The 14,651-nt window shown below is 39.7% G+C and overlaps 1 protein-coding gene across 1 annotated transcript in view; it reads right to left on the reverse strand.

Moving 5' to 3' along the window:
- Positions 1-14,651, reverse strand: part of LOC124169051 (aquaporin AQPAn.G) — a 171,300-nt gene that overhangs the window by 46,557 nt on the left and 110,092 nt on the right. Inside the window, exon 5 of the mRNA XM_046547521.1 lies at positions 5,112-5,255. Within this exon, the coding sequence (XP_046403477.1) occupies positions 5,112-5,255 (144 nt within the window). The remainder of the gene's footprint in view (positions 1-5,111; positions 5,256-14,651) is intronic.

Raw genomic sequence — 14,651 nt, forward strand, 5'->3', positions numbered from 1 at the left:
ATGCTCTTGGTGCTTGTATATGAAAGAAAATTTTTTATTTTGCTTGCAAAAATAGATTACCCTGTCAATTTTTTTCAATTTCTATCGTGTTTACTTGCAAGCATTTTGCACTAACATTTGTGTAGCATTTTCCTGTCCGAATCCGGTAATTACGTTTGTGTCAATGTTTGTGCATTACGGTGCACATTGTGTATGTTGGTGTGGAAATGAGATAAATTCGGCTTTCGGTGACTTTAAAAGCTAGTTTACTGCGTACTTGTTGGCTAGATAAATTAACTTAGTGAGTGACGTAAAACTCGAGAATAATCATCACTGGTCAACTATCCTAAGATTGGTGTGACGCAGCTCTCCAGACAATGGGGTGGTTTCCTATTATTTTTTTATTGCCTATATCGAAAGATTATTACTCCTGGAGTACGCATTTCACGCTCTTAGATTTCCGAATGACGATATCAATTTTTCGCGATTATACGAAAAGTGAAAAATTTCAAGCGCGCGAAAACGGGACGGCTAAGTAGGAATGATGGGAAAAGTCCGTGTGACGTATTTCTGGTTCCCGCTGCCGCTCTGTGAGGTGACCTTGAGGCAAGGCTTGTGCGCTGATACGACGCAGGTAGCAGAGTACCCTGCTAGAAGGTAGCGCTCGGCTTAAATAAGGATTATTAATACCCTATCAAACGAAGGAAACTTTCCGAACTTAGGCAATTTTAATGGGTGATTATTAAGAGATGTTTCCCTGAGCTCTGACTCATGCATGCATTGGTAATTTCAGACGATGTAAAACTCCTATCCTCTCGTGTAGAAACTAGGTCCCTGAGACGTCACGTGGAGTGGAATCGCATGGGCGCCAATCTGGCCTTTTTCAAATGAGGATAAAATTGACCATTACCATTAGTCTAAACCGGTATTTCTAAAACAAAATAATTTGTGTATTATGAATAGACCAATGGTGGGTAACGAATAGCAATCAATGCATTTCGTTTTCTTTGATGAAGGAAACTACCCTATTCTCCTATCAGTTAATCTTTTCACGCCTACGTATTTCTTCTCTTACACATCCTTCTTCACCTGTTCCATACATTTTGTTCGGGGTCGTCCTTCTCTGTTCTTGCCATCTACTTGTCCCTCGTCGATTTATCGTCATCAGGCCATCATCTCTCAAGATATGGCCAGTAAGGTTGTTCCGTCCTCTTGTCAAGGTTTTCATGAGGTTTCTCTTCTTACGACTTCCTCATTACTGACGCTTGCCCTCTTTGCCCTTTGGCCTCTTTATTTGAACATGTTATTCCGAATATATTTTAATGTGAAGAAAAAATCATATATGTTTTAAATATGATGACAAGAAGGTGAAATATATCGTACTTTTCACTTCGCTCAGTCTCACTGGAACGTTCTTAAGCCTCTCGGGTTTCTTCATAATGGGACAGCTAGTATCAAAATCGAACTTTGCTATGTTAGCTGCGAGTCCGGTTTCTACAACACATACAGAGCCCGAGGATGTTCACATTCCTCCATCGAGAAGAAATCTTATGACGCACCGGTAAAAAAATCCGGGATCCGCGATTAGATTTCCTCCAAGACATAAAAGTGATTGCCAAAACACTCCCAATGGTGTTTTACTCTCGAATTTTGGTGATTGGAAATTTGCGAAGGCAGCCTTTTGCCCTCTCGGGTTGGAGGAAATTGGTATTTTTCTAGTCTAGTTCGACACATGAGACTCAAAGGTCAGGAAAGATTACTTAAGAGAAAGTGTTCGCTCATTCTGCCGATGGCATCCCTTTTGGGTTAGGTATGGAAAACGAGTTCAAAAGTTTTCGCCTGCAGTCCAGCTTTCGCGAACACGCACCGTCCACCTGGAGAAGCAGAATTCCATTTGCAGGGTGTTTTTGGAGGAATCCGAAATACTTCAGGTGTTAGGGTTGGCAATTATTTGTAATTTTTGTCTATTAATATTGGGTCGCAACTCATTTTTTTACTGAGCTACGGCAACACAAAACTTTTTTTGGATGCACTTTACAAATATTTTTTTAATACTCTGGATTTTTATGAACATTAAATAATTAAGGTTGGACGAATATGTGCGATTATTACTGTCTAAAACAATCTCAAAATGGGTGAGGTTGCGCAATTGTTTTGTTGATACTCGCTCAAAGCTGTCTTTTAATTAAGCTTAAAGATTTAATAATTTATTTAAGTAGTTTCTAAGAATTAAAATTTATGGATGATTTCGGAAAATTATATCTACTTATCACTATGAAGAGATAAAGTTGACTCGAAAAGGATCAATTTTAAAACAATAATATGACCATCATTTTGTAAATCTGAGCTACAAAAAATGTTAAAATGATTAAAAAATCAAAACTAGATAAAGAATTGACACTTTGTCATATACCTACTTAGAGAAATATACCCTGAAACCATCCAGTTTTGAATAAATTATCGTGAAAGACATTTGATTGCTTACAAAAATATTGATATTTTCAATGTTTTTTGTTATGAAAATGCCGCTTTGGAGATTCGTTTGTTAGCACGCGAGTCACGAGTAAGACTCCACGTATTTCATCAACTTCGGCATTCGACAAAGGATTCGCCATTCATGTCCTGGGTCATTTTCATGGCTATCGCTCTCAGCATCTCTCAGCCGTCCGCCCCACTGCCGGAGAGTTGTACTCACATACGTGGATGTTCTTCGTAGATATATGTTCGACTTCCTTTCTCGCGTGGGAGTTTCCCTCCAGCGCTTATTGATGGGCCTCGGCATCGATTTTCCCCAGCTCCGATTTCGCTGCCCAAAACGGTAAGTGCTCCGTTACGAAGGTTTCATGATCTTCACTCGGTTCTGCGGCACGATAAAGGCCAACGTGATTTTCGATACCGACTGTTGGCGATGATGTATTGTATCCGTGGGAAATGAATATATTTCGTAACATCCGCCGTTGCAAAAAAAGGTGCTAGCGGCGCCAAAGAGAAATGGAGTTCGTGTGTTGGAAAAAATTCGTAAGGATTTTTAAAGTTACAGTTGTGTGCATCACTCCTGGTGTTTCGTTAGGAATCTGCAATGCTCAATGCAATTTCAAAATGGGTGAATTTGCGCAATCGTATCGTTGATAACCCTTAAAATCTCTTGTTTGATTAAGCTCAAAGATAAATCGTTAAATACAATAATAATCGCACATTTTCGTCCAACCTTAATTATTTACTCTCCTTAAAAATCCGAAACATTAAATAAAATGTCGCAAAGGCTGCATACCCAAGAAAAATCGTTTTCATGGTAACACCAAAGTTCATCCAATAAAAGTTTGCGCTACCATAGCTTAGTAACTAAGAAGTAATGACCCCATGTTTGCTGACAAAAAATGCTTAAAACTGTCTCCCCTACCACCTACTAAAGTATTTCAGTATCCTCCTGAAACACTATGTGGAGCGCCAGTAAGGGGCGTTCACCGTATTAGTAGGTATCGGCATCCTTTATTTACGTTTTATAATCGAGACACGTGAAAATACTTGGATAACGGTTCCGTTCTCCGCAGATGACGTTCGCCTTTCAAAGTTCTTCCTCTGAGAACCTTTTTCCGAGTCCCGAAGGTTGTTATAACCTACTTTGTATCTATTATTCTCGCGAAACGGCTACGAGGAGGTGGTTTCATTTTTCGTTATTTTGATCACGTAATAGAATGTCTATAATGTAAACAAAAAAACGACGATAACAGATAGCGTAACTGGCATTCGTGCGAAGATTTTCTCAGTATTATTCCGAAGTTTTCTTCACTCTCAGCATTGCATCCTCTTTCACAATACGCTTTCTCCTTACCGCTTTAACTGAGAAGATTTTTATAATCTACATTTCATGCTCCTTCCTAAAATTGTTGCATTAAAAAAGAGTTTTTAACCCGCGAAGTGTAAGGAAAGTGGGACTATGGTGGTGAACAAATTCAGATATTTATATAAATTTTGCCCAAAATTAATTACTTTTGCTTAGCTGAATATTTCCAATGTGACGCAATTTTTAGCGGATTAAATACGCATTGAATAATGAATTCCTTATTTCAAATTTTAATTGTTGCTGAGAGTCAGTGTTTATCATATTTATTATTTTTAACCCTCACCAATCAAGCAACAAATAGCTTTAATTTTTTTCCCTTGTGGTTATATTTTTTAATCTCATTGACTAATCTTCCTCTCTTTATATTTTTCAATAACTCCGTCATTATTTTTAGGTTGAAGACGGCAACAATATAGGTATGCGAAAGTCTTTTTCATCTTTGTTTCAGTTCGCGTAAGTGCGTCAGAATTTTTACAAATTCCGGATTAGATGGAATTTGGCGGTGAGAATAATTGAGAATTAAAGTAAAATCAATTTTGGTGAAAATTGCAATAATTACTCGCTGAAAGTCAGTTGTAGATAAAGAAATATATGAATGAACTTGGAGCTACGAATCGACTCGCGTCAAATCTAATCTCGTTGAGTTATTCATTTCGTCTTTAATGGGAGACCATTTTCACGAATTTTCCGGAAGAATAGGCAGAAAATTTATTTGGCTTATTTATAACGATATTGTTCAAATGAAGTCGTAAAACTTCGATTAAAAAACTAGCTCAGAGAAAATTAATTCAGCGTACCTATTGATAGTAATATTGTGGACACGAAGGATTAAAATTTCAAGTTACAAACAAGCTTGTGCAGAAAATTTGATGGTGAACAATCAGCATGAGAAGTTCAAAAATTTGCACCAAATTAATTCAGCGTAACAAAGCGCAAATGAGCCCTGGTGAAGATGTACTGTAATATCGAAACGTCGGCAAGCATTTTGCATTTCATTTCACTGACCTATACTACAGGACTATATTAATTACCGTATGAATATTAATATTGCTCTTATGAAGCATTAAAAATTCAAGTAACAAGCACGATGGTACACGATATTTGTCCGTGAACAATGAGTACGATAAGTTGCGTGTCATTCCTTTTTTTGCGTTAATTATTCCACGCCATCTCGGATGTCATTGGACAGCTTAATTCGCGTGCGCGACCGTTCGCCCCGTGAAGGACCTTAAGGTGCGTGCGACCGTTATAGGTGGAATGCACGGCGGATGGGATGCGTGGCCCTCACCTTGAGCACGGCAGCGCCGGCGACTGCACCGATGCACTGCACGAGGACGTAGAAAGCCGCTCGGAGGAGAGTCACCTGTCCGGAGACGAGGAGGCCAACGGTGACGGCGGGATTTATGTGGCCCCCGCTAACGTGCCCTGTCACCTGAAATGGAGAGAAGAACAACCGAACATAAGTTAATGTCTCAGAGTTAGATAGAGAGTAGAAAAAAAATGTTGGAGGCAAGTTCATCGCCGTTATTTTACGTTTGAAATTTGTCGACCCTTGAATGCAAACAAATTTTTTGCGGGGGAAGTCACTCGGAAATTTCAACGATATAAATGAAAGAGTAATTGAATATGATTTAATGAAATTAAATATTTAGAAAAAAATTGGTGCCAAGTTTGTCACCTTAATGCTACAGTTCGATTGAAAGTTGATTGCAAACATATTTTTGGCATGTGGAGTTCATTTGGGAAATTTCATCGCTAGAAATTTGAGAATAGCCGAACATGGGTTAATGAGAGCAAGATATATTTCGAGTTAATGAGAGTTAGGTATGTTTAAAAAAAGATTTTGGTTCCAAGTTTGTCACCTTAATGTTACAGTTGTTTGGACAGTATAGACACTAAATTCCTTCTCGGATACGTAGGGTATAAAAGCCAAAGTTGAGTATAAAGCAAAACGCTCAAGTATAACAGTATTGAACTTCGAAAAGTTGCAAAATATTTCCACTACAGTAATCTCCAGTTATCCATATCGTATTGGTGGAATAAATCACTGACACAAGTAGCGTTTCCAAGATTTGCATTACCGTTAGCAAGCTTTTTGGAAGCATTGGATCTGATCCTAAACCGTGCCAGTAGAGATAACTGCTACAGATTCATGAATATCACTGTAATTTGCTACAATAAATAACGGAATCATTTTTGTCTAAAGTGCGAAGGCGCTTCTGTATTACTGATTTTATTTTGGCGCCTGAAGATTGTGCAAGAGATTACTGGAACTCTTGCGTTATTCGCTTGTACCGTTCAGTCCCATTACGGGCGTTGTTTTCGGCTAATTATACAATTTGCCGTGACCCGCGTAATTATCTAAGCGAAGAGTAGCCCAAGGTCAGCAGAATTTTTATGAGGGAAACTTAATTTTGGAGGCCCGCCCTGGCTGACACATTAATGGTTTCGTGTGATCCATTCAGCCGGTTTTCTCGGCTGGAGGATCGTTTTTTTTAAATTGGGCTTTATTTCATACTGAATTTTGATCAACGTAAAAGTAGGGGACGCAGGAGGGAAAAGTATACGAAGAAATAGTGAGTGGATACCGGTGCATTGATAGATTATGCAAGACACAATATCATGAAATCTGGCGACGTTACTGTTGTGGTAGTTAAGTACTTGTGGAGTAGATACATCTAACCTAATACATCGTCTTCAAGTTTGCTATAAGAAATATACCCTCTATCACGAATGGTAAATTATGTACCCTCTCTAGGTATGAATTTATATGCATATACATTAAAGAGTACCGATTTTTAGTGGTAAATGATAATAACAGTAGTGCATCTTGTTAATTATTGGAGCAATAAAATATGAATCACGTCATCATACATTAATCCCATCGTATTTTAGTATGTTTTCATCAATTTTATCTCTCGAAACTGTGTCATTGTATGGAGTCATTCAATTATGTATCTCAGAATCGGAAGATACTCGTCTCGGCATTCATGTATCTAACCAGGTAATCGAATAGCCATACTAGTTTATGGGCATAGTATTGTACCTAAGAGAAACCTTGTGAGTGGAAGAATAGCCTTCCGGGTTTGACACCGCGTTGGTCCATTTATCGTAAAATGCATTTAAAACATTTTTTCATCAAAATGTCTAATTTTCTTATTTTTCTAACGTTTCTCAGTATTTCTAATGTATTGATTTGTAAAAGGAAATTAGTCTGCTAAATAAATATTATTATTCAGTGCCGTAACTAGGAATATTCTTCGGGGGAATGGGATGGCCTTAGGTGGTGATGGGGGAGAGGGGTCTACGGAAAAATATTAGAAAAATGGCATGCCTGGAAATGCATTTTACATCATTTTGGCACTAAAGATTTAACTTTAAGCAGCTTGAGTAATTGCATGTCAAGACTAAACAATAGCTTTAAATTTTTTTTCTGAGGCTTTGGGGGTATCTATCCCCTCATTCTCCCATAATTACAACACTATTATTATTATTAGTATTCGGACGACAGTTTCGTTGTGGTTGCACTCGGCTTCTTCAGGTCACTGAGTTAAAAGAGTGCAACCCCGGAAGCTGAGTAACGTCCGGGCAGTCGAACGCCTGTAATTTACTACTTTAAGTACACTCCCACCTTGTGATGAATTATGGCACGAATGTTACAAAAGGGGATCATCAAGTATGCCTCTAAATACGTTATCAACCACCGCGCATTTAATTGGGTTTACAGAAATCGCCACTCGCGTCGCTGACGGACGAATTGATCCGAGTTTCAAGGGAAATATGGTATATTTAGGGGTGCCAACCGAAATTCATATACAAGATTATGTGATTTATCAAATTCATAACTTTTCAATGCTATTCATTGCAATTACAAACATTGTACTGGAAAATATTGGAAAAAAGTGGTTCGCATTGCAGACATCACCGCGCCGCGGACATTTTTAAAAGCCGATTAAAATGCGGCCGAAGTGGTAACAGAAATCAGCCCTCTGTGGGATGGAATTGCGCCTCTTTTATGCAGTCTTCTTGAATTATGGAATTCATAGATGGCCGATCATTCCGTAACGAACTGACCGAAGTCACTGGAGATGCGGATCATTTTAAGTGGATCCACGGAATGAGTGCCGCTCTGGGGATTGGGTCGTTCGAATTGAGTCATTTCGTCATGAAAGTGATCGAGATCGCATGCAAATAGGTGACTGAACTCTCTGCCCCTCCTTGTCAATTATGAAACCCACTCGTCAATCCGAGGCAGCAACGCACCATTCTTGCGTAATAGGTATTCGCATTCGGTCAAGTTTAATTGCTCTCGATTCTTTCGTGAGCATTTACGCAGGCTGGATAGTTTTTACCGGTTCGGATGAGATTTTTTTCCTCGAGAGGTGAAACCAGCTTGAGTCGAGGGTATTGGCAAGGAATTCTCCCTCCCGGTATATCTCGACGTTAATCAGTGGATGGGTAACTAAATGTCACCCGAGTAAAAACGGGACGTACAGGTCAAGCGACGCAGGAGTTCACCAAATCCTTTGCCATATATGGATACGAAAGAGGCTCACGACTTTTCATCCCAGTCCCTCTCCTCCTCCCTATGTATTTCGGGTTCTTTTTGCAATTCATTTGTCCTTACGCTTTCTTCCAGCCCAAGCTGACCGGGGCAAGGATTATTTCCGTTCATTCACTAGTATGGGTAAAATGAAAACTTTTTACGCATACTGAATTTCTAAGTTACATTCTTTGCTACGTGAAATTATTTCAAATGCAATCAGGAGGAATTCGTTCGGGGTGCCAGGGAGTAGCGGATACTTATGGGGGGCGCGCGGAGCCGCCTGCTTGCCCGCCGCGGACTTTACAGAACCAGAATTGTAACTTTTTTTTACATCATACGATGGCATGGAGTTGTATAAGTGTATCATTAGTTTAATAAAACTTTCTTAAACTTTGCATGTGACTTGATAATTATTTATTACGATAAAAGTAAAGGTAGCTCAAGCCTCAAGATACTTTTGCGCCCCCCGCCGTCTTGAGCTTTTACTGTATCCGCCTCTGGTGCCAGGGCAATTTAAACATGTTCCTTGCTGTATGCGTGGGAAATGGGATAGTTTGTCATCTAATTATCATTAAAATATTCTACCGATAAAGGTATATAGAGTATTTAAGAAGTAATCTAACAGTCTCCCCTCCCTTCATTGACTTCCCCCTTCAATTCACAATAGGGTCTACTCCATTCCATTCTATATAAAAATCCTATGCTCTTCCTTCCCATCCCTCGTTTACCCAGCATTATACCCTCAGTTAGTTACCCATGGGGCTTGAAAAATGGAGTTCGTGTGGGAGCTGTGCTTGGGGCACTGCTTAGGCAAAATGAAGCGGAATGCTTCGCCACGACTACAAAACGAGATTTGGGTTAAAATGGTGAGTTTTCGCCTTCAAAAAGTGACCCTGCGTTGTAGCTAGTGGGTTAATCAGTGGGTAAATCGATAAAACTAATTTAAATTTAGTGATATCGTATTGGATTGAAAAATATCGTCACGTTTAGTGTCCCTAAGCAGGGTTCATCGTGTTTTCCCGACCAAGTTTGCTTTTTATCTTTTACGCACATAGTTGTACATTCGCGGCTTTACTTTCTGGAACCACGAATAGAAAATGAAAATTTCCCTAGAGCATTCCCCACTGATACTTTATTCCCCACCACAGTCTCGATAGTATTATGTCCTTATCAAGCTGCAAAATAATAAAAGTTCATTCTTTAAATGCCCCTCTTAATTTAAGGGTATTCAAGGAACGATTTCTACTATTTTGTGCCTTAAAAATGGAAAAGTATTATCGAAGCCATGCGACTTGGAATATGATATTAGTGGGGAATGCGCTACAAAAGATTTCATTTTCATTTCCTACCTCTGATATGAGTTATTTATCAACGTCAATTTATATCCTTCTTAGTAGCATAAAAACTCGGAGAACTTTTGACCAAGAAATTTAAGGTTCGAGAGAGAACTCTTTCCGCCTCTTTTATTTTAACTCAATTTGTTTTTCAGGGAGGCTGACGTGACTCCAGAAAATTTTCTGCCCCGCACGTGGTCGAAACACTTCGGGAGGTGGAAAGCAAAGCTAGCCGTGCCTGCCGGTGACTCGTTTGCGTAGCGCCCGCGGCTCGGAGCGGGAGTGGCGAGACAACTGCCTCTCGCCATGCGCGTGGTCGCCATGCCTATCGGCCCATGCGCCCGAGGCGTTCGAACCGAACCAGGAGAAGGAAAGCTGGTCCTCCACAAAGGGGCCGATCATGCAAATATTGGCAATATCGGACGTGTGGGAAAGGCGAAAAGAAAAGAAACGACCCCCTCGCAGGTGAGCTATCCTTTGAATCGAATCAATCGATAATGAAACTTTTCAGCCTCCGCAGACTTGTTAGCATGCGGATGTGGGGAGAAACGAAAGGTTACTAAATCGTTCGTAGGAGCCTTGTTATGTTCGTCTGTGTGATAATGCAATATCTGTCTCTTGATTGTAAAATACTCGATCAAATGAAGGCGTAACTTATATCGGCTGCGCCCGTGGGGAAAGTTTGTGTATTAGTTGGGTAACCTGAGCATACGTTTGATCTAATCCTGATCTATTATGATTGCTATCTTCGAGAACGTCGGCATAATTTCCCGGACAGTTAGTATTTTCGTATTTCTCATTCGCCTAGTCATGAATTACGGTGATCTATATTTAAGAAGTAGCATATCCACCTTTTACTTTCAGTGAAGCTTTATCTTTCGACTTTTTTTTATCGACGCTTAGACCTGATAGAAAAAAATTGGAATTGTTAAGTATCTGAAGGGGTTGAGAAGAATAAAAGGATAGAAACAAATAAATGCTATGCTATATAAAGTACAATACTTTGAAGCTGATACATGGCATCCGGAGGAATGGGATGTTGTTAATCAATTACTAGCCACACATTTAATCTTTTGACGGAGATTGGTTAGAAAATCAAGACGCGATTAAGAAAAAGACTATAACATTAGTTGAATTATTTTCAAAGGATGGGGTCACTAATTGTGGTGGACAACTGATTTCCGGATGACCTAAGAAAAAGAGAATGACCCAGCAAGATATGGGATGGATTGAGGAAGTATATAGATGAAAGTAAATCCATGGATATAGGACTATCGCTTAAGTATTTGCGGGGATGATGATTGATGTGGTGATGAATGTTCGGGGATAGGTGAGGCTAGCTGTCAGCAGGTGGGCATACTTAATAAAAATAAATAAAATGACAGGTTTTATAAAAACAAAAATTGTGTTGCAAAACTGATGCTCTGTCGTTGAGCTTGTTTTCTCACCTCAAATTATATTTAATGGCTTAATATGAATAAATTAGATGGTGTGTGATTCAGGGGCGCAGCCAGGAATTAAGGCTGGGGGGGTTTAGGTGCAACTAATAACACTGGGGTGTGTGGAGGCGTGGAATATCCACCAGGATAAGCGGTAGGTTCGAGATTAATAAATTGCGGAAGTTTAAGATAAATGGTTGAAAATGGTGAGTTTTACGGCTTTCTGAGGGATATTTTATTAATCCTTACACTATTCTATTAGTAATATCAATCCTATTAAGTAAAATGGATTAAATTTAAATATTTCTCTAAGCTCTGGGTGGGGGGAGGGGTTTAATCCCCAAAACCCCGCCACTGCTGCGCAATCGCTGCGCCACTGGTTTGATTCATTCACACCGACTCCTATATCGTGTGAAAGAATGAACCTACAGCTACGAACAGTGGCGGACCCAGGATATGAACCAGGGAGGGGTACGGTGGGGGGTAACCTCCTAGCAGTAGTGGGTCACCGAGCAAATTTACCATTCAATCCAGTGTAAATTGGACACCCAGCCTCTATCTGGATCTGCCACTGGACTATAAAATACCGAGAGAGAGTGCAAAATAGGCCCTAAGTTTAGAGATAATTTGTATTTAAATTCGTCAAAGTTGGTAAATATATCGGAGAATATAACTAAATACTTTTGTACTAAGTGGTAACCTCCAAAAATTACAATTTTATGTAGTGGTGTCGACCCAATGGGGGGCGCTGTAGCCCCTTTTGCATCCCCCCCATAGATCCGCCGCTGGCTACGAAATGTATGAATGATTTTAGGAGAAAACGTTTAGTTTGGTTATAAAAAGCGTATCAAAGCGATTGAGGATGGCTGAATTGTTTCATTTCTGATACTCGGAGGAGATGTAGGGTTAAACAGAGACTTCTATATCTACTTTATAGTGCTATCAATCGAAAATGTCTCATGTTGAAAAATGTTCTATTTATTCACCTATTGTTTGCGAGGAATCAAATGGTTAGAGTCGAACGCGTTGCTAAGTTAGACGGGTTAGACCGGTCGGACCACTCTTCCCAAACTTCCTCGAGGCAATGCCCCCGTGATTTGATAACTGCAGATTCGAAGCCTGGCTGTATTTAACTTCATAATTCTAAACATTATTTAAGACAACAAGACCCGATTAACAACCTCATAAACATGAAATACAAACAACCGCCCTGGGAGCCTTTGGATTAGATAAAATTTTTGGATAGAATAAAGAAAGAGGAATTGCCATTACGAATGAGATTAATATTCGGTAGCCCTCCATAGTTTTAAACCCATGTTAGACCCCTTAAGTTTTTTTTCTTCGTATTCATCTCGAAATTCAATGAGAGAAGGCACTTGCCTGCTTGGCTCCCTCTGGACGACTTATCCTTCAACTTCTTCATCTGTTGCCAAGGCGTTTGTGTCCCCTGAAGTATGCATGCACTCCAATTTGATTCATAGTTCAAAATAATCCCGAAACAACTAACTAATCCAATATTTGGTCATTTACATTTCACTTGAATATTGTCTGTAACCGAAACTCAAATTCATCCGTTTGGCGATTAATAAAAATTATCAATCGGCTGTTCTTAAAAAGCTTCCCTCATTTCGAAAGAAAAGGGCAGAGAATCGAGAAATAAAATTCTGCTTTCTCCTTTTTCTGTACTCACTCAAAAATTAAGGTCATAAAAAATGAAAGAAACAAAAACAAATATTAACTTCCCTTTTAGTAAACAATAAAGGCAAATACGAACGCATCTCTTTTTGTTAATACGTCAAACAAATAAATCTTTTTTTTTGGCAACCTAATTTTTAATCGGGGGTGTGACCACACAAATCCCGTTCAGATTTATCGTTTTTATTTCATAATGAATTTCTCAAGACTCAAAAAAATTTACCTAATTTTGAACATCATCAAAAATAAACCAGTTGCGGATTATGAAGGGAGTGGTGGAGGGGGGCGGCGCCGGCTGTCCCCCTGAAAACTTTGGAAATATTGGGAAGATGATAATTTTTAAGGCGGCTTTTTCAATGAAGTTTTATTTCTCGAGTTTAACAAACAAACTTGAAAATTAATGGATTTATATCTGAAATACACTTGTCTGAGGGTATCAGACGCCAGACACATTATCGCTGCGAGGTGTTGCATGCCATCAGTTGCCGGGGAAAGTAATGTACCGCGGCCTTAATCCACCTCTTTAATAAAGCGAAATGATTTTTATGCCGCGGGCCGATATATCGGCTTTTTGTTCTCAGCCGTAAAGTGCCGCGAGCCGAAATATCGACTTAGAGGTATATAAATTGCTCAAATTAATATTTATGTTGCAACTAAACTCTTGAATAAAAATCAGGATTAACTTTACAGTAAAAATTAATATCATAAGAGTAAAATTATAAAAAGTTAGCCTGTCGATAAACCAAAAAATGACACAACAGAAAATTTTCTCGTAGATGTTATATTTAATTTTAATGCCTAAGGCGTTTTTCGCCAGTGCCACTCAAAATAGAGTGTTACCACTTAGGGAGGTAAGAATTGCTCACAGGATGTGTGTGTAAAAGTGATAGCTTGCCCAAGACATGTGCAATCGTAATGATTGCGGGATTGATTCGTCTTCCAGAGTAAAAATGTAAGGGAATGACTGACTGGGGCGGCATCTTGGCGGGGAATTCCAGCTCAAATGATTCATCCGGCGTATTGATCCATCCATAACTCGTTTCCAAACATCTTTACCATATATGACGGGCAGACCGTTTAATTCGTCCGGCGCTTCGCAATCGAAATGAAAGGATATTAGACGGACTGAGCGTTTTGCGATGCCGCATCTGTTTAATCAACCCATCCCGCCTTGGGATGTTTGATCCGTTGCCCCACGAGGACAAACAAGAGAGCGCCGTCTTCTTCCCGCCGATCCTATCGCTCTAATTCGCGCGCGATAATTGAGTTTGCCCCGTGTCGCTCAGCATGTCATGAAGATCTTCACGTTGCCCTCTCGTCGGAATATTCCCAAGGCCAACTTCACCAGCTGAGAGCATCTCCCAATTTTTAGAACGCTTAAAGGGGTTGCGAAACGACCTTATTATTGGTTTAAAATTCTTTGAGTTGAAGGACGTGGTCTCGAAAGTTAGACGGAGCTTACATTTCTCTCGGGACACCAAATTCGGTTCTGCAAGAACGGCGGTGGCGTCTGCTCATTGCGCCGTAGATGAATCTTTCCTTCTTTTCTTTACGATCCTCTCCTACTGGTCAACGGCGTATTAAAAATCGGATATGAAAAATTCTGTTGCGTTTTAGTTGTCTACCGCCCGCCGCTTATTGCTAGAGCTGTTGTAGTACTTCCTAGTGAATCTTTGGGACTATTCAAATAATGAAAAACTTAAAAATAGAATCCCTTATGTACCCTAATCCCTTCCCGTATTCCCACTCCCAAGGAACCCCTATGCATCAATTCCATGACTCCACGGGCGGTCTGGGATGATAGGGGGGCCTCG

Source organism: Ischnura elegans, chromosome 12 (assembly GCF_921293095.1).
Source record: "Ischnura elegans chromosome 12, ioIscEleg1.1, whole genome shotgun sequence".
Taxonomy (NCBI): Eukaryota; Metazoa; Arthropoda; class Insecta; order Odonata; family Coenagrionidae; genus Ischnura; species Ischnura elegans.